An 18,935-nucleotide genomic window follows, 5' to 3' on the forward strand; every position below is an offset into this window, starting at 1 on the left:
AATTATAATAATATTATTATACAAATATGAATTAAATTAATTAAAAAAAAAGGTCGCCAACGTCTTACCAAAGTCATTAGTTTTAAAAAGTTGAGGACGCCAAGTCCAACAATATACACCTCAACTTGCACTACAATATTTCAGTCACCGGTGCAGCATGTATACCCCACACCCATCCTCCAATCCAACGGCCTAGATCTCACACAGGCCCACAAACCGCGGCCTGGAACCCACGTAGCGATAATATATACGTTCCGTTTGCATGCCGAACTTCATTTCTTCTCACCTTCCATCCGCCCGGAACTCACCGTACATTAGCAGCTGATTCCAATTTCCATACCACAAAAGATCTGGGGAAAAACAAGGAAACACAGTGAATTATTGCATAGTATTCGACTTCTGTTCGATTAGAATGTCGATTTTATCATCGAAGTTGTTCTTGATCTCGGCTGGAGTTGTTTCTTTGGCTATGGGATTCAAATTCTATGTTCCGTTCACCGTAGACGAAATTCCGTTGATATGGTCCATCATCGTATCTTGGTTGAAGCCTCCGTATTTGTACGTTATCATCAACGCTATCATCGTCGTAATCATCGTTTCGTCGCGCTTCCACTGGAGTCCATCTGAGCCGACAGTTCGATCTGAGCATTTGATTTCGGTAAAAACTCCTCCGCCATCGTACTATGAGTCACTGTCAGCTCAACCGGAGATTGCATCTGTAGTTAAGGATTCCATGGAGGCTGCTTCGGTGGCGGTTTACAACAGTGAAGATAGGGCCGTTGAAGAGAAAACTGTTGTGGTGGTGAACGGTACTTCAAACGTCGTTTTTGAAACCGAAGAAGATGTAGCAGAAGCTAGGGATGTGTTTGTTGACTCGATGCTGACGTACGATCCTCCTTCGCAGGAGATGGTTTCTCCTGAGCTTCCGCTGGAATTTCTACTTCCGGCGAGGGAGAAACCTCTGGTGTCTTCCAGATTCGGCAATAGGAAACCCATGAGAACGACTCCTGAAGGTGAGTAATTTACTTTTTGAAATTTTACCATTTAATCAAACTCCGTAATTATCTTGATTTGTGAATTTGAATTCGAATTCGAATTTGGAGCCATGTTTAGCTGTTTCTGAGATCGGAAAATCCGCAGGAATGAGAGCTCTGAAGGTGGCAAAACCAAAGAGGCAGGAAACACTGGAGAGCACTTGGAAGATGATAACGGAGGGTCGTCACGTGCCTCTCACGCGGCACACCAAGAAATCCGACGCCTGGGAGCACCACGTGGCATCCACTTCCGCCCCTTCGGATCAAGTGGCCACACCAGAGAACTTCCAGGAAAGAACCAGCTACCACCCACCACCAGAATCGGCGGCGGTTAGCCGGATCCTCAAAGACCCGTCACTTGGTCAGGACGAGTTGAACCGCCGGGTTGAAGCCTTCATCAGAAAATTCAATGAAGACATGAGGATACAGAGACAAGAATCATTGAATCAATACAAAGAGATGATGCAGCGTGGCCTATAATTTTAATTAGTTCGAAGAATATATTTAGATTGTTTACATACCATAATCATGGGAGACCTTTAGATCTAGGATTTTATTTTATTTTTTCCATAAGACTTAATAGTTTAATATATATATCTATATGTATAGTTGTTAATAATATATATATATATATAAATATATATATATATATATATATATATGTTGAAATAATATATTTTAATATGAAAAAAGTAATAGTTGAATATTTGAATGTTGAAAATAAGAGTTGTAAAGTTAGAAATTTGTGTGTGATGATGTAGGTAATGATGTATTTTATTTTTGGATTATGTGTAATGAAACTCTATAAATAGATCTCTCATTTGTAAAGAAAATCACAATTGAGTAGAGAGAAAAATATTATAAAGTGTGTAGTTTGGTAAATTTTGAGAGTTTGAGATTTTTACTTTTTACCATAAATTTTTACTTTTTCACAACACGTTATCAGCACGAAGCTCTAAAAGTCCTACATACTTTTCCAAGCTCCAAACAGAAGAAAAAGGTAACAAAAGTAATAATATTTATTTTACTGTTATTTATTTATTGTGTATTTATTTAATATACAATATAATGTTATTATTAGAAATAATAAAAATAAATTTTTCATAAACTTGTTATAAATCCTGGGAGGATGTTAAGACGACATCCCACACTCCCGGTAAGGGATACGACAAGTATAAAAGCCTATAAAGTTTTTAAACAAAATAAATTATGACACTCATTATAATATTATGATATGATATACATAATTATTTAAACATGTCTAATATTATATACATCATATTATTACCATAAAATTATACAAATACATACATTTATTTTTTGTACACCAACGGTCATAAACGGTAACAAACGGCTAGTTTTTGCCCTATAAATATCATCTCACAAACACATTCAATCACTCCAACTTTCTCTTCTTCTCTAAAAATTATTCATCATCAAATTTTTCGAAGAAAAAAGAAGATGGCTTTCTCAAGGATATTTTTAATTATTTTAGTTATCATACTCACGAGTCTTGTATTTATCGGAGAATATCCTCCTCGTGCGTTTTCTTTATTTTTACAAATACTTGTACTGGTTGTTTATCCGTTACTTTTTTTTTTTGCTTCTACGGGATGGGGTTACCAATTACAAATTGCTATTGCTGGGCACTCTTTTTTGTCTACTTATTCCTAGCTTGTCTTCATCGATAATCCTTCGTAGTCTTGGTGAAGGGATGTCGACCCTCCTCCACCCTCTGTCATGATCCAGTGATGTCGATGCCAACGAATCCGCCACTCTGTTTTGTTCTCTATATATGTGCTGCACCCGAACTTCCCATGTTTTCGCTAGTAACTCTTGACAAATATAGACCAAGTTGGACGCTGGCGAGCAAGGGGCCACTTCTCCATTGAGCCACTGCACCACTGTTGCTGAGTCTATCCCGAGCTCCACTTTTTTGTACCCAAGTTGCCATGTGAACTCTAATCCTTTGTATACTGCCCAAAGCTCTGCTTCTTCACATGAACATATACCAATATTATGGGTGAAACCTTTAATCCATTCTCCATTTTCGTTCCTCAGGATTCCTCCTCCTCCCGCCTTTTGTCCTTGTGATTTAACACATCCATCGACGTTCAATGCGCACCAACCTTTTGGTGGAGGGTTCCACTTTAGACATCGTTCTACATAGGTATTCATGTTGTTTGGCAGCACCTTATTCTTGGAGTATGCGTTCTTAATTTCCGAATATTGTTCCAGGATCCATCGGGGCTTTCTTTTGACATCCATCTTCTTATCTGTAAACACAAATTCATTCCGCCATTTCCAAATCCACCAAAGTGCAATAGCGAATATATTCTTCCAGCCTGTCTGTCCATTCTTGTGTGCCTCCTTTGAAATATTCTTCCTCATCCAATCTTCAAAATTCATGCCCACCTCAGCTTGGTATTGCTGTGTGGTTTTCAGAGCACTCCATATTCCCCGTACTTCCTGACATTTGCGAAAAATATGTTCTACATCTTCTGTCTCGGTTGAACATAATGCACACCGGGCATCCATCGTGAAACCTCTCTTTAGTCTAGCTTCATTACTCATGATCTTTTTGTGATTCACTAACCATATGAATGTTCGGATGCGGTTCGGGACCTGTAGTTTCCAGATTTCTGACCATATGTTCTCTTGACCTTGGTTGCTAGCGTCGGTTAGCATGTCATATGCTGATTTTACTGAGAACCGACCCGTGCTCGTTCCTTGCCAGCAGCTACTGTCTCTACTGCTGTCATCTTCGACTAAGGTATAGGCTGCCAGCTTATTTTCTATCTCCCTTGACAGGAGTCCCTCTAGCTTATACCATTTCCATCCTTGTCCCTTTATCCAGTACTCTTGGACTCTTCGTGTTTCTAATTCTCTCGTGATATCTATGGTCAGTCCATGCATCAATGGTTCCTCTGTTAGCCATTTGTCTTTCCAGAAGAGAGTATTCTTTCCATTTCTAGCTACCTTTGTTCTGTCTCTTTCCAGTGTACTTGCAATTTTAGACATTCCTTGCCAAGCATTAGAGGCACCTTGTTTGGCTTTGATATATGTGGATCTATCAGCGCTGTGCATGTACTTGTCTTTCATCACCTTAGTCCATAGACTTCCTTGTTCCTCCAGTAGCCTCCATCCCAGTTTCATCATAAAAGCCAAGTTCATTTGCGTGAGGTTGCGCAATCCCAGTCCGCCACTGGTTTTTGTCTTAGTCACCGTGTCCCATTTAACCATATGACATTTCCTTTCCCCATGTTTTCCTCCCCATAGGAATCTTCTGATCATTCTCTCCATTTCCAAACAGACTCCTTTAGGGATTAGACACGTTTGCATTGTAAAGTTCGGGATAGCATTTAGTACTGATTGTATCATGACCTGTCTCCCGGCGAGACTAAGGTATTTTGTTTTCCATCCCTCAAGTCTCGCCTTCATTCTCTCCAGTAATTGATGAAAAAGGCTGCCTGTAGCTCGTCCATGTAAAGATGGAACTCCGAGATATCTACCCAGGTCACTAGTTAATGGTATTCCTGACCTGGAAGAGAGAGTTTTCGCTGTGGCTGTATCTACATTGCTAGAGACGTAGATATGGGACTTCTGGAAGTTGATTTGTTGTCCTGAGTTTAAGCAGAATCTGTTCAAGCATTCAAGAATCACTTGTAGCTGATCCAAAGATGCCTCTGCGAAAAGTACCATATCATCTGCGAAGAAAAGATGCGATATCGGTGGTACGTTTCTTGATAGCTTGATTGGTTTCCACTCACCTCTTTCCACTGCTTGGCATATAATATGGCTTAATCTCTCAATACACATTACGAAAATGTATGGAGACATCGAATCACCTTGTCTAATGCCTCGTTTAGGAGTGAACCAGTCGAGTGTTTCTCCATTCCAGACTACCGAAAATCTGCATGTCTCAATGCAACTCATGAGATTCCTAGTCCAATCTTGATTAAATCCAATGTCCAGTAAGGTGTCACGGATGAATTTCCAGGAAAGTCGGTCATAAGCCTTTTCAAGATCGATTTTTATAACCATGTATCCGTTACTTTGTATTGCAATATTTATTAACTAATAAAATGCATCGTAATTTTTTTTAGTACCACCATGTCAAATTTAACAAAGCTCGAATTTATTGCGCTCGACATCACGGGAAAGAATTATATGCCATGGACTCTAGATGTAGAAATGCATCTTGAGTCATTGGGTCTAAGCGAGACCATTAAAGAAAATGGCATATGCACGTCACAAGAAAAGGCAAGAGCCATGATATTTTGCGTCGACATCTCGACGATGGATTGAAATGTGAATATCTGACTGAAAAAAAATCTCATGGCTTTGTGGAAGGGATTAAAAGAAAGATTTGAACATATAAGGGAAGTTATACTTCCGACCGCCCGGGATGAATGGAACACACTGAGATTCCAAGATTTTAAAAAAGTCAGTGATTACAATTCGGCGATGTATAGAATAATCTCGCAATTAAAATTTTGTGGACATGAGGTCACAGAACCTGAGATGCTTGAAAAAATATTTTCCACATTTCATGCATCAAATATTACTCTACAGCAACAATATAGAGTACGTGGATTTGCGAGATATTCTGAGCTCATCGCCTGTCTTCTTGTGGCGGAAAAGAACAACGAGCTATTAATGAGAAATCATCAGTCCCGACCCACTGGATCAACAGCATTTCCAGAAGTAAATGCTGTAAGTAAAAATGAATTTATACCTGGAAACCAAAATCAATTTCAAAGACAAGGTTTTGGTCGAGGTCGAGGTCGAGGTCGTGGACGTGGACGTGGACGTGGAATTGGTCGTGGTCGTGGACGCGGACGTGGTTTTGAAAATAATAGAGATAGTTATAACTCATCTCAAAAGAGCGTCCCAAACCATCCACAGAAAAGATATCATGAGAATACAAGTATTAATGAGAATCACTCAAAAAGATATGAAAGTTCTTGTTACAGATGTGGCACTCCAGGACATTGGTCCAAAGTTTGTCGAGCCCCTGAGCACCTTTATAAACTTTATAAAGAATCATTAAAGGGGAAAGAAAAGGAGACCAACTTCACTGAACGTAGTGACCGTTTGAGTGATTCAACTCATCTTGATGCTGGTGATTTTATGAATGATTTCTCTAGAAATGATCAACATGTTGGTGGGATAGAAATGAACAATTTTGATGCTGCAGATTTTCTCAATGATTTTTCTGAAAATGAACAATATACTGGTAGAATATAAATGTACAATAATTTGTTTTTCATGTATTCATATAATAATGTTTTATTGTACAATTATGATATGTGTTATATTTATATATGTATTGTCAGTAATTTTATTTCATTGCATATTTTTTTGAAGTTCAAATATGGAAAATGCTATGAGCAAAGCTGAAGTTTGCATACCCGATAGTGGTACAACGCACACTATCCTCCGAGATAAAAGATATTTCTTTGAACTAAAACCAACAAAAACAACGGTGAATACAATATCAGGTCCTGTAGACTTGATTAAAGGATGTGGTAAAGCACAATTTTTGTTACCTAATGGTACAAAATTTTTGATCAATGATGCTTTATATTCACCACAATCGAAAAGAAATTTGTTGAGTTTTAATGATATATATTCCCATGGGTATGATACTCAAACAATGAATGAAGGGAATGAGAAATATATGTGTCTTATCACATATAAATCAGGAAAGAAATATGTTATTGAAAAACTACCAATGCTCCCTACTGGATTGCATTATACACATATAAGTCCCATTGAATCAAACATGGTAGTTGATAATTCTTCGATATTAACCAATTGGCATGATCGATTGGGACATCCTGGTTCAACAATGATGCGAAGAATTATAGAAAATACACATGGTCATCCACTGAAAGATCAGAAGATCTTTCAGAATAATAAGTTTCAATGTAAAGCATGTTCTCTTGGAAAACTTATTATAAGACCATCACCAGTCAAAATACAAACTGAATCACCAATGTTTCTTGAACGTATTCAGGGTGATATTTGTGGACCAATCCATCCACCATGTGGACCATTCAGATACTTTATGGTATTGATTGATGCCTCCAGCAGATGGTCACATGTATGCTTATTGTCAACTCGAAATGTTGCATTTGCAAGATTACTTGCTCAAATAATAAAATTGAGGAATCAGTTTTCCGATTATACAATCAAGAAAATTAGACTTGATAATGCTGGTGAATTTACTTCCCAGACTTTCAATGATTATTGTATGTCTATGAGAATCTTTGTTGAGCATCATGTTGCTCATGTACATACACAGAATGGATTGGCTGAATCATTGATTAAACGTCTGCAAATGATTGCTAGACCAATGATTATGAAAACAAAGCTCCCTATTTCTATATGGGGACATGCAATTTTACATGCTGCTTCATTAATTCGCATCAGACTAAGTGCATATCATAAATACTCCCCATTGCAGCTTGCATTTGGTAAAGAACCAGACATTTCTCATCTGAGAATTTTTGGATGTATGGTGTTTGTGCCTATTGCACCACCACAACGAAAGATAATGAGACCTCAAAGAAAGGTTGGAATTTATATCGGTTATGATAGTCCATCAATCATTCGATATCTTGAACCTCAGACAGGAGATGTGTTCACAGCACGTTTTGCTGATTGTCATTTTAATGAGGAAATCTTCCCAATGTTAGGGGGAGAACAAAAACATACCGGAAAAGAAATTACATGGTATGTATCATCATTGTTACATCTGGATCCAAGAACAAAACAATGTGAAAAAGATGTACAACAAATTGTACACTTGCAAAGAATAGCAAATCAAATACCAGATGCATTTGCAGACACAAAAGGGGTAACTAAATCATATATACATGCTGCAAATGCCCCTGCTCGAATTGAAATTCCAAAGAAACAAATGGAAGATACTCATGATGTCATTAAACGCCTGAAGCGTGGAAGGTCAGTCGGTTCCAAGGATAAAAATCCTCGAAAAAGAAAATTCATAGAGAAACACGATGATCACAAAATAAAGAATGATGTTTCTGAAGAAACACATGATGATCACAAAATAGAGAATGATGTTCCTGAAGAAACACATGATGATGCAAATGTTCTGTCAGAACCACAAACTGACGAGAATCATGAAATCTCTATCAATTACATTAATATTGGAAAAATATGGAACCGAAAAGATATAGATGAAATTGATGATATATTTTCTTATAATGTGGCAATCGACATCATAAATGATAATGAAGATCATGAACCAAAATCTTTTGGTGAATGTAAAAATCGGCAGGACTGGATAAAATGGAAAGAAGCCATCCAGGTTGAATTGGATTCGCTAAATAAACGTAATGTTTTTGGACCTATAGTCCTTACACCTGAAGATGTAAAACCTGTTGGATACAAATGGGTTTTTATTCGAAAGCGAAATGAGAAAAATGAAATAGTAAGATATAAAGCTCGACTTATTGCACAAGGTTTTTCTCAAAGGCCTGGAATTGATTATGAAGAAACGTATTCTCCTGTGATGGATGCAATTACGTTTCGGTATTTGATTAGCTTGGCGGTATCTGAAAATTTAGAAATGCGTCTTATGGATGTTATTACAACTTACTTATATGGATCACTTGATAGTAATATATATATATGAAAATCCCTGAAGGATTTAAGATGCCTGAAGCACAAAGTTCAAAACCCAGAGAATGTTATTCTGTGAAATTACAAAGATCATTATATGGGTTAAAGCAATCAGGTCGAATGTGGTATAATCGACTAAGTGATCACTTGATAAAAAAGGGATATGTAAATAATTCAAAATGCCCTTGTGTTTTCATTAAGAAAACAACATCCGGATGCGTAATTATTGCTGTATATGTTGATGATTTAAACATCATTGGAACGAATAAGAAAATTCAAGAAGTTGTGTTATACTTGAAGGAAGAATTTGAAATGAAGGATCTTGGAAAAACCAAGTATTGTCTGGGTTTACAAATTGAACAAAAAGAATGTGGAATGTTTGTTCACCAGACAAATTATACAGAAAAGATCCTTAAACGTTTTAATATGGATAAAGCAAATCATTTAAGTACTCCAATGGTTGTTAGATCATTAAACATAGAAAAGGATCCATTCCGTCCATGTGAAGATGAAGAAGATATTCTTGGTCCAGAAGTACCATATCTAATTGCCATCGGTGCCCTTATGTACCTTACAAATTGTACAAGGCCTGATATATCTTTTGCCGTGAATCTGTTGGCAAGATTTAGCTCATATCCAACAAAGAGACACTGGAACAGAATTAAACATATATTCCGTTATCTACGAGGAACGACAGACTTGGGACTTTTGTATTCAAAAGATGCTAATCCAAGTATAATTGGTTATGCCGATGCTGGATACTTATCTGATCCACACAAGGCACGTTCCCAAACTGGATATGTATTTACTCGTGGAGGCACTGCAATATCTTGGCGTTCACAGAAACAAACGCTCGTAACAACTTCATCAAATCATGCCGAGATTATTGCACTACATGAAGCAAGTCGTGAATGTGTGTGGTTAAAATCAATGACCCAACATATCCAAATTTCATGCGGATTATCATTCGATGAGAAGCCTGTGATAATATATGAAGATAATGTTGCATGTGTTGCTCAAATGAAAGAAGGATACATAAAAAGCGACAGAACTAAACATATTCCTCCTAAGTTCTTCGCATTCACCAAGGAGCTTGAGAAGAATAAATGTATTGATGTTCGTCATATTCAATCAAGTGAAAACTCATCAGATCTCTTCACAAAGGCACTTCCTACGTCAATATTCAGAAAGCACATATATAATATTGGGATGCGCAATCTACGAAATTTGTGAAGAATTATTCATGTCAACATCAGGGAGAGTTTACGTGACTGCACTCTTTTTCCCTTACTATGGTTTTTATCCCAATGGGTTTTTCCAAGTAAGGTTTTTAACGAGCCAGTACAAAACACGTAATGAAGACATCATCGTATCATGATCATAATCACAAGGGGGAGTGTTGAAATAATATATTTTAATATGGAAAAAGTAATAGTTGAATATTTGAATGTTGAAAATAAGAGTTGTAAAGTTAGAAATTTGTGTGTGATGATGTAGGTAATGATGTATTTTATTTTTGGATTATGTGTAATGAAACTCTATAAATAGATCTCTCATTTGTGAAGAAAATCACAATTGAGTAGAGAGAAAAATATTATAAAGTGTGTAGTTTGGTAAATTTTGAGAGTTTGAGATTTTTACTTTTTACCATAAATTTTTACTTTTTCACTACAATATAAATATATATAATATTAAAATAAATGAGTGTGAATTGTAATCGTTACAATATATTTTTGAAGGGAAAAAATACTAACAACATTATTATTCTTATGTTCAATCCTTAAAAAAAATCAGAAATCAGTAATCTTATTAAATTATTTAAGAAAAATTATTCAAAGTAAAAAAAATAATTTTACTTAAATAAAAAAAATAATTTTACTTAAATTAATTTGAGTAAGATTATTATGAAATGATCTCACATATCTATGTTCATGGGACGAGTCGATTCGATTCATATCTGTAGTGAAAAACAATAATTTGGATATAAAACAATATTTTTTTCATGATTAGGAGCAAATTGACTCATAAGATGATCTAATAAGAGTTTTTGTGAATTAATTTTAATAATTTTTATATTTAATAAAAAATATATAAAAGACATTTTATATTTATATCAATATTTTTAAAAATCATTCGAAGATATATTAGAAATTTTAGAGAAAAATATTTTGAAGTGCACATATCGCTTAATAATTTTTATATTAAATAAAAAATATATAAAAGACATTTTATATTTATATCAATATTTTTAAAAATCATTCGAAGATATATTAGAAATTTTAGAGAAAAATAATTTGAAGTGCACATAAATCCATGACCATATCGCTTAATTTATTTCCATCAACGTCACATGTCCAATTTTTTTAAATGTGGTTTTGTTGCTTTGCTCTAATGGATCCCACTGTAGTGTCCAAATTCAATTAATAAAAAGCGGCATGATGCTGACTATTTTTTAAAATAATATAGATATAAATAATTTATATATAATAATATTATTAATTTTTATAGTTTATATACATATATATAACATATGTATATATTTTTTCAATTAATAAACGATTATGATATTTGAATAGTTTATAATGCTAGGCATGGGTTGGTTGAATTTAGGGATGACAATGGGTAGGGTATGGGTCGGATTTGATACATCCATCCCTATACTCATTTATTAAATTCATCCTCATACCCATCTCCATACCCATCGGGTATTGACTTTCATCCCCATCCCCATACCTATCGGATTATCGGATATCCATACCCTACCCAAATACCCTATTATCATATACAATTGAATTTTTTCAAATTTAAATTGTTTCAATGAAGTTATGAATATTTAAAAAATTATTTAAATGAACAATAAGAAAAATTATTGTTGATAAAAATTTGCAAAGTAAACTTTATAAAAAAATTACAAAATATTAAAAATAGTTTATATTAATTGAACAAAAGTATGCAATTTAACAAAAATAAATTATTTTTCTATTTTTAAAGTCACACATGGAATAAACTTACCAATGAAGAAGATGAGAAATTGAATGAAAAATAAAAGAGCGGTAAAACCTTGAAACGTAAAAGTGAAAGTGAAAAGGAAGAGAAAAGAAAAAGTATCGATTTACTTGGATTTGAGAAAATGAATCTTTAATATAAATAAATGTAATTACTATATATATACATATATACATACATATATATATATATTTATATATTAATTTTAACGGGTATTCGGGTAGGGCGTGGGTCGGATTATTTCAAACCCACTTCCATACCCAAACCCGAAAATCCCCATACTCGATTACCCAATTATTTAATCGGGTCTAAAAATCCCTCCATACCCTCTTCTATTCGGGTCGGGTATCGGATCCTCCAACGGGTTCGGAGGAAATTGCCATCCCTAGTTGAATTATTCTCGTGAACTGCTTGTGTAACTGATATGTTTGACTTGGTAACAACCTTAGAATTCAAGTCAATTATTACTAGCTGAAAATATTGTTGGACTTCAAAACCGTGCCGGATTCTTCCCCGAACTGTGAATCTGGTCCAAACAAAAACGCCCATGATTGTTTTTTTTTTAAGTAAACATGGAGATTATACTAAACTAAGTCGGAAAAAATTACATGAAAAATAAAAGACTAGAAAAGTCATCGAAACAACGCTGCTAGTTAAAGTATGAGTCGTCTGGTTGCTGATACCTTTGGCAAAAACATAAGAACACATTGCATATCGAAAGCAAGGTATTTGCAATCATCAATAAGTAAACCGAAACTGGAGGAATATGAGACTGGAGAATTTAAAGCATTAATCATTAGAAGATCGTCAGACTCAACAATGATATTCGAGATATGCATGTTTTTTAATCCAATTAAGAGTCTCCTGAATCCCCAAAAGCTTAAGCTACTGCTGGTTCTTGGAAATCAGGTAGGCTGCCATGTATCGTTACTAGAATAGAATCTTGAGAGTTGCGGAGAAGACACCCAAAACCAATGCGAAAGGATGGAAGAACAATGCCACATCAACAATGCATTTTAAAAAATGTTCAGGCGGTGGCTCCAACTTCATGTGATTCAGAACAACATTTATTCTTATTTTGGCTTATCCTAATTAGTCTCATTCTTTTTATCAATCACTTGATCAAGAATGTCAGAACTCAAGTATGATTGCGCTCATCAAATTATGGTAAGAGCGTCTAGTAGCATCGTCTTATGATTCTGTAAGTATCCCTGATAGTTCCTGGAAGAACATTACGTTATGTTTAGCGTACAGTACAATCCTTTTAACTCATATATCCTAATCAAATTTGTAATCATTGGTATATCGGGAGTTACAAATTAATTCGATAAAGATGTGATATCTATTTAAGTAATAATACTAATATCGTGTGTGCAGCTAGGAAAACATCTTTCCCTAAAAGACATGTCTGGCTTTGGCTAGAGATACTTTGCACTATTAACTAATCAGATCACATAAAATATCTTTACCTGAAGGTGAATGGTGAATTTCCGATTACAATGCATCTCCTACGTATTTTGAAACTACACCCAACCTCGTAACCTGATGATCCTCAATGGAGTTAGTAAATAGATCAAAGTGCATGCTAGTACATAGAGCTTCTATGTTATCTCAGGGCCAAGGACTAATTACGTACAATCATAATCACATATTATTCCACTCTAAGCGATAACCACTTGAAAAGTTTGAGGGATGGTTATTCAGTGTATCATCAAATGATCACACATATGTATGAATGTATATCTTCGTGTCATTACCAATTAAATATATTGTTACTTTTTTCCTTATTTTAGGCAACTAAATCAACTAGGAACCTGTTTAGAGTACATGGTATGATTCCTAATGAGTTTATGATCTTACGTTGAGAGACAGACCTCATGGTACCTATAATATATTCAATGACGTTATCTATGTAGCTTGCATCTGTATACAGATAAAATAAATGTCATAATTGGATAAACTCGTAAAATATTATTAAAATAAATATTGTTTTTAAAAAAGAGTCGATAAAGCTTAAGCCACAAGTTGACTCACTGGACACCTACTCTGACAATCTCTCACTTGCCCTATAGCCAACTACCTATAGATCTCAAACACATTGCTTCAAGATGCTTCTCAAACAATGGTTCTGACAAGGGCTTCGTCAGTGGATCAACAACATTATCTGCAGAGATGACTTTCTTTACTGATATGTCTCCTCTTATCACAGTCTCCCTAATTATGTGTTACTTACTTGGTATATGTTATGATCGCTGATGAGACGTCAGTTTCTTTGGTTTCGCAACAACATTGGTGTTGTCGTGGTAGATCGGATTGGATCAACTCCTTGAGGAATGGCACCCAGCTTTTGAAAATTTATCATCCAAATAGCTTCTTTTGCTACAGGTGATGCAGCTATATATTGGGCCTCAATGGTTGAATCCGTTGTGGTGTCTTTCTTGGAACTTTTCCAAGAGACAGTGTCAACATTGAGCTTAAATACAAATCTAGAGGTTGATTTCGAATCATTCACATCTTATTGGAAGAATCAGTATAGTCTTCCAATTTTAATTTTTCACTCCCGTAAACCATGAAAAAATTCTTAATTCTTCTTATGTACTTAAGTTCTTAAGAATATCTTTAACGACTTTCCAAGGTGCAGGACCAGGATTCGACTGATCTACTTCAATACTAATTGCAAAGATAATATCGGGTCGAATAGATATCATACTATACATTATACTGCCTATAGCAGATGCATATGAGATGTGACTTCTGTTTTCTATCTCATCCTCAGTATTAGGACACATAGACTTAAATAGAGCCACATCAGGATACATTGGGAGATATTCTCTATGGGACTCCTCCATAAAAAATCTCATCTGTGTGATATCGATATAAGTGGATTGGGTAAGCCCTAGAATCATCTTTTGTCTATCCTCATATATCTGTTCTTAATACATAGAATGCTTCATTTATATCTTTAATTGAGAATTTACTAGCTAACCACAATTTATCTGATTAAAACATTCCTACATTATTCCAAATAAGTATTATAAACATTAGGAATGTCACTGCACTCTCACTAATCTTTTTGTATATACAAGGTTTCTCAGAATTCTTTACAAAATCAAACTCTTTTATAATATTGTCAAATATGAGGTTCTAACTCCTTAATTCCTTTTTAGTCCATAAATGGATATATGCAGTTTGCATACTTTATGCTCACTTCCTTTTGAAGTGAATCTTTCAAGTTGAGACATATAAATTTCTTCTTTAATGTAGCCATTAAGGAAAGATGTCTTCACATTCATCTTCCATGTTCATAGTCATACCATGCTACTACGGCTAGCAATATCATAATGAATTTGAATACAACAATGTCATCATGTAACTCGTTGGAAATCATCAATTCCATACCCACAACTTTCTCAATATGTTCAATAATATGTACAACATGATCATTGTCACGTCCCGAGCCTGGACCTGTGCCTGCGTGATTGCCCAATGAGCCCATATACAAATATTTCGTATCCGTCCTCGCTTTACGAAAATGATTAACTCAAGATGCTATAGAAGTCCATTTTAAGCCCATATAAACTCAATTTAAATCTTTAATTTTTAAGATGTGGGACAAGGGTATCACAATCACCCCTCATTCAGAACGCGATGTCCTCATCGCGGCCTGACCCTTCGATCCACTAGCACCGAGAATCTAGAGGTGGCTCCTACAGGTTCAAGAGGTGGCTCCCGTCATGCAGAACTTTGCCTCGCAGGTTCAAAAGGTGGCTCCAATGCACATAGCACTTTGCCCCGCATAGCACTTATTTCCCGGTGTTCCATGTCGGTGACCGGCTCTGATACCATTTTGTCACGCTCCGAGCCTGGGTCCGCGCCTACGTGACTGCACAATGGGCCCCTACAACAACTCGTGTTTGTCATCGCTTTACGAAAATGATTAACCTAAGTTGTTATATAAGTCCATTGTAAGCCTATTATAAACTCATTTTAAATCTTTGATTTTTAATAAGTGGGACAAGGGAATCACACTCATGTGTTGGAGCCCCATCTTGAACGCATGTAGTCAGAAACTCCTTTAAAGTATTGTGCATCATTGTACGAGTTTCAGCACCATACAATTTGCATGTGCATTTGAATGTTAGCATCATTCATTATTTCTTTAAACTGTCTACACAATTTATTTGAAATAAAAACGAGCATATTATGTTTTTGCCTGCATATTATTGTCCCACTATCTTGCATGTTTGACTAGTTCAACAAGACTGAAATTAATGTTTATGACATTTTTTCGAATTCAAAACAATGTTTTCTCAGTCAATCTTAAAAATTAGAGTTCGATTAACTTACTTTAATAAGAAAACAGAAATGTAAATTATACATTTCATACAATGATATTTAGTGAACCAAGTATAGTTTTTTTTTACTTTTATTTTATTATTATTTGTTTAATTAATTTATAATTTATATTTATATTTTAAAATATACTTTAATTACTAATTTAAACAAAAATCCAAACAGAATAGATTGAACTGAAATAAATAGTTCTATATTAGATTATATATTTTAAAATCGAAAATGGAAATAAAATTGTGTAAAATTGAATCTAACCGATCAATAAACTCCTATTTAATTAACTAAAATTGTAAATAATAAAATAATTGAAATAAGATGTTAACTCAATTACAACACGAGCAGCACTACGTACAAGTGAAACCGCTAACCTATTTCCCACAATCCGTGCTTCTAAAACCCTAAATCGGTTAATCTCGATTTGTAGAACCGCGATGGCCATGGATGAGGAGGCGGCGGCTGACGATGGCTGTTCCCAGCCTCAGCTGGTGAGATCCCGCCACATAAAAAAGAGAGCCCTCAAGAACAAATCTCTTTCAGTATCTTTCAATGAAAAAGATCTCAAGTGCGTTTTTTTTTACCAATTTTCCTGTAACAAGTATGGCATGAATTTGTGAGGTTTTATTTATAGTTTAACATTTTGACCGCGAGCTGGGCATCTGCAGAGATTTTGTCACTGGCTTCCACAAGAGGAAGAAGAAGAGAAGAAAAGAAGCTATGCAGAAGCAGGAAGAGGCAGAACGCCGAAAGCGCATTGAGCGGCGCAAAAAGGTTAGAACTTGAAGTTTTGATGTCTGTGCATTGATAGACTTTGTCTTGATCTTTCATTGCAGCTGTGCTATTTAAGTTTTTTCCGATAATATTGTTCGACTATTCACAGTAACGGAATTTATTACGGTATTTTCTTTATGTGCGAGTTTGATTTAACCTGAAGATAAATGAGAATGCTAGTTGATTGCTAAAATCCTCCAAACTGCTTTTTTGAGATGTTAATGGTTTCGACTCCTGAAGTGAACCCCCTCCAAAATCTGGAACCATTTCCTTTACTTCTCTTTGCATTCTCGGTGGAGATTTGTAAAGGGAGAGTTTCTAAAGAAAATTATGTCAGGTTTAACTAGTTTATATGATATATTTTCCGAAGCTTCTATTTCAATCGGTGACACTCCAAGATTTGTCAGTGTAGGTGCTCTTACCTCACATCTCTAAGTTGTAAATGTCCTCTCTTTAGCAATTAAGGGTTTTCTTTCTCTCTGAAGAGTTTATGAATGCGAGTTATCAACTTTTTTACTAAAAGTCTGAGCTTAGGGATATAAAGTAAAAACCAAGTATAATATTATAATTTAAGACATCCCATTACATAAATGCGGGAGACCTGAGAATATAGACCTCGATTTATTATCCATGACCTACACTTGCATGTTGGTAAGGTATTTGGTGACAGAAATTCATAAACATGCAGCAAAAATACGTGAACATGAAATATTTTTTTATGTTATCAGACTATCCACTCCTGAATTCACAAGGATATGCATAATGGCTGAATTTTGCCCCCTTGTAAAGTAGCTCGGGAAATGCTTTACTTGAATGCCATACCACACCGCTTGTGTTGACTAATTATTTGAAATTTTGAAATATTTAGTGCACTTGATAAGCCTTATAAAAAAACTGCTGATGTATTTATTGCAGAGAAAATTGGTATGAGTTAGCTATGCTGCATCTGTGTGATTGCTCAACATTGTCCTTGTTGGTTCTGAAATATGCCTCGTGTATGAGGAGATTGATTTTTAGATTGAGCTAATGATAGTTCTTGTGTCTACAGAGAAAATTGGAAAGAGATTTTGTTACATATGGTGGTCCGCCGCCATATTCTGGTCCAGATGCCGTGAAATCTGATGATGAACATGAAGATGAGGCAATAGAACCAGTTGCATCGGTTTCAGGTGCCTCACACAATTTGTTACCCACTTTCTTGAATTGATGCTAGGGAATATTTAAGTGTTCACATGTAGACACATTGCCTAGTGAAAGTACCTATCAAACTGGTGTTGCATCATCAAAGACTTCCTTTAAAATTGATTGTGTGTGTGGCAACCTTGATTTGTAGATACTTTTGTTCGATTCTGTAGGAAAAATATATAGGCCTTGACCCCTTTCAATGGCCTCTTCCTGGCCTCTGCTTCTGCCTCAACTTTTTTGTTCATTGATGGCTTTCTTGGTTCTTTACAAGAAATAGCAGCTTTATTATTTGCTTCTTGTTTGGAAGGTACGGCAATGTATGACAACGGAGACATGCAAATCATGGTCACAACGAGTGAAATAGCAAGAGAGGTAGATCATCCCATTGATACGCCGAAGATGGAAAGAGACCCAGAATCTATGGAATCGAGCGATAAGAGTAGGATGAGGATCCCTGTGAAGAAAAAGCAACTCAAGAAGGCTCCGAAAAAGAGGTCTCACCCAAAGCCTCGATCTAAAAGAGAGAAAAAGAAGGGAAAGACAAAGAAGAATAAAAACTAAACATGAGCTCTCATCTGATTCCATACTCTTTTAATTTGTTGAACTTTTTCATGTTACGGTTCAATATATATTCACTTTGTGAAGTAAATTAACTCTCATCTCACGCCTATATGTGTCCTCCAAAATTTCTTCAGCAACTGTATTTTCACAAAAAGAAATGCACGAGAAACTCATACATGGAAGGAGAACTCAACCAATATTTCTCTGGTGATGGGAAAACTGCTAACAATAGTACATAAAGATGGAATGATATTTCATATGTGAGTTTTCGGGTTGTTGGAAATATAATAATCATAAGAGATAATGTACTTAATTCGATATTGTTGTGAAAAAGTAAAAATTTATGGTAAAAAGTAAAAATCTCAAACTCTC

General features: G+C 35.3%; 2 protein-coding genes across 2 annotated transcripts; both read left to right on the plus strand.

Moving 5' to 3' along the window:
* The first annotated feature begins 110 nt into the window (after window positions 1-110).
* Window positions 111-1,740, plus strand: LOC140838793 (uncharacterized). Its single transcript, XM_073205346.1, has 2 exons — window positions 111-1,013; window positions 1,141-1,740. Exons 1-2 carry the CDS (start codon window positions 413-415, stop codon window positions 1,512-1,514), a joined length of 975 nt encoding a protein of 324 aa, XP_073061447.1. The 5' UTR covers window positions 111-412; the 3' UTR covers window positions 1,515-1,740.
* Window positions 1,741-16,394: 14,654 nt separating this feature from the next.
* On the plus strand, window positions 16,395-18,666 carry LOC140837759 (uncharacterized). The gene is made up of 4 exons (XM_073203869.1): window positions 16,395-16,611; window positions 16,712-16,817; window positions 17,866-17,986; window positions 18,310-18,666. Exons 1-4 carry the CDS (start codon window positions 16,481-16,483, stop codon window positions 18,561-18,563), a joined length of 612 nt encoding a protein of 203 aa, XP_073059970.1. The 5' UTR covers window positions 16,395-16,480; the 3' UTR covers window positions 18,564-18,666.
* The last annotated feature ends 269 nt before the right edge of the window (window positions 18,667-18,935 follow it).

Source organism: Primulina eburnea, chromosome 8, assembly GCF_022965805.1.
Source record: "Primulina eburnea isolate SZY01 chromosome 8, ASM2296580v1, whole genome shotgun sequence".
In the NCBI taxonomy this organism is placed as follows: domain Eukaryota; kingdom Viridiplantae; phylum Streptophyta; class Magnoliopsida; order Lamiales; family Gesneriaceae; genus Primulina; species Primulina eburnea.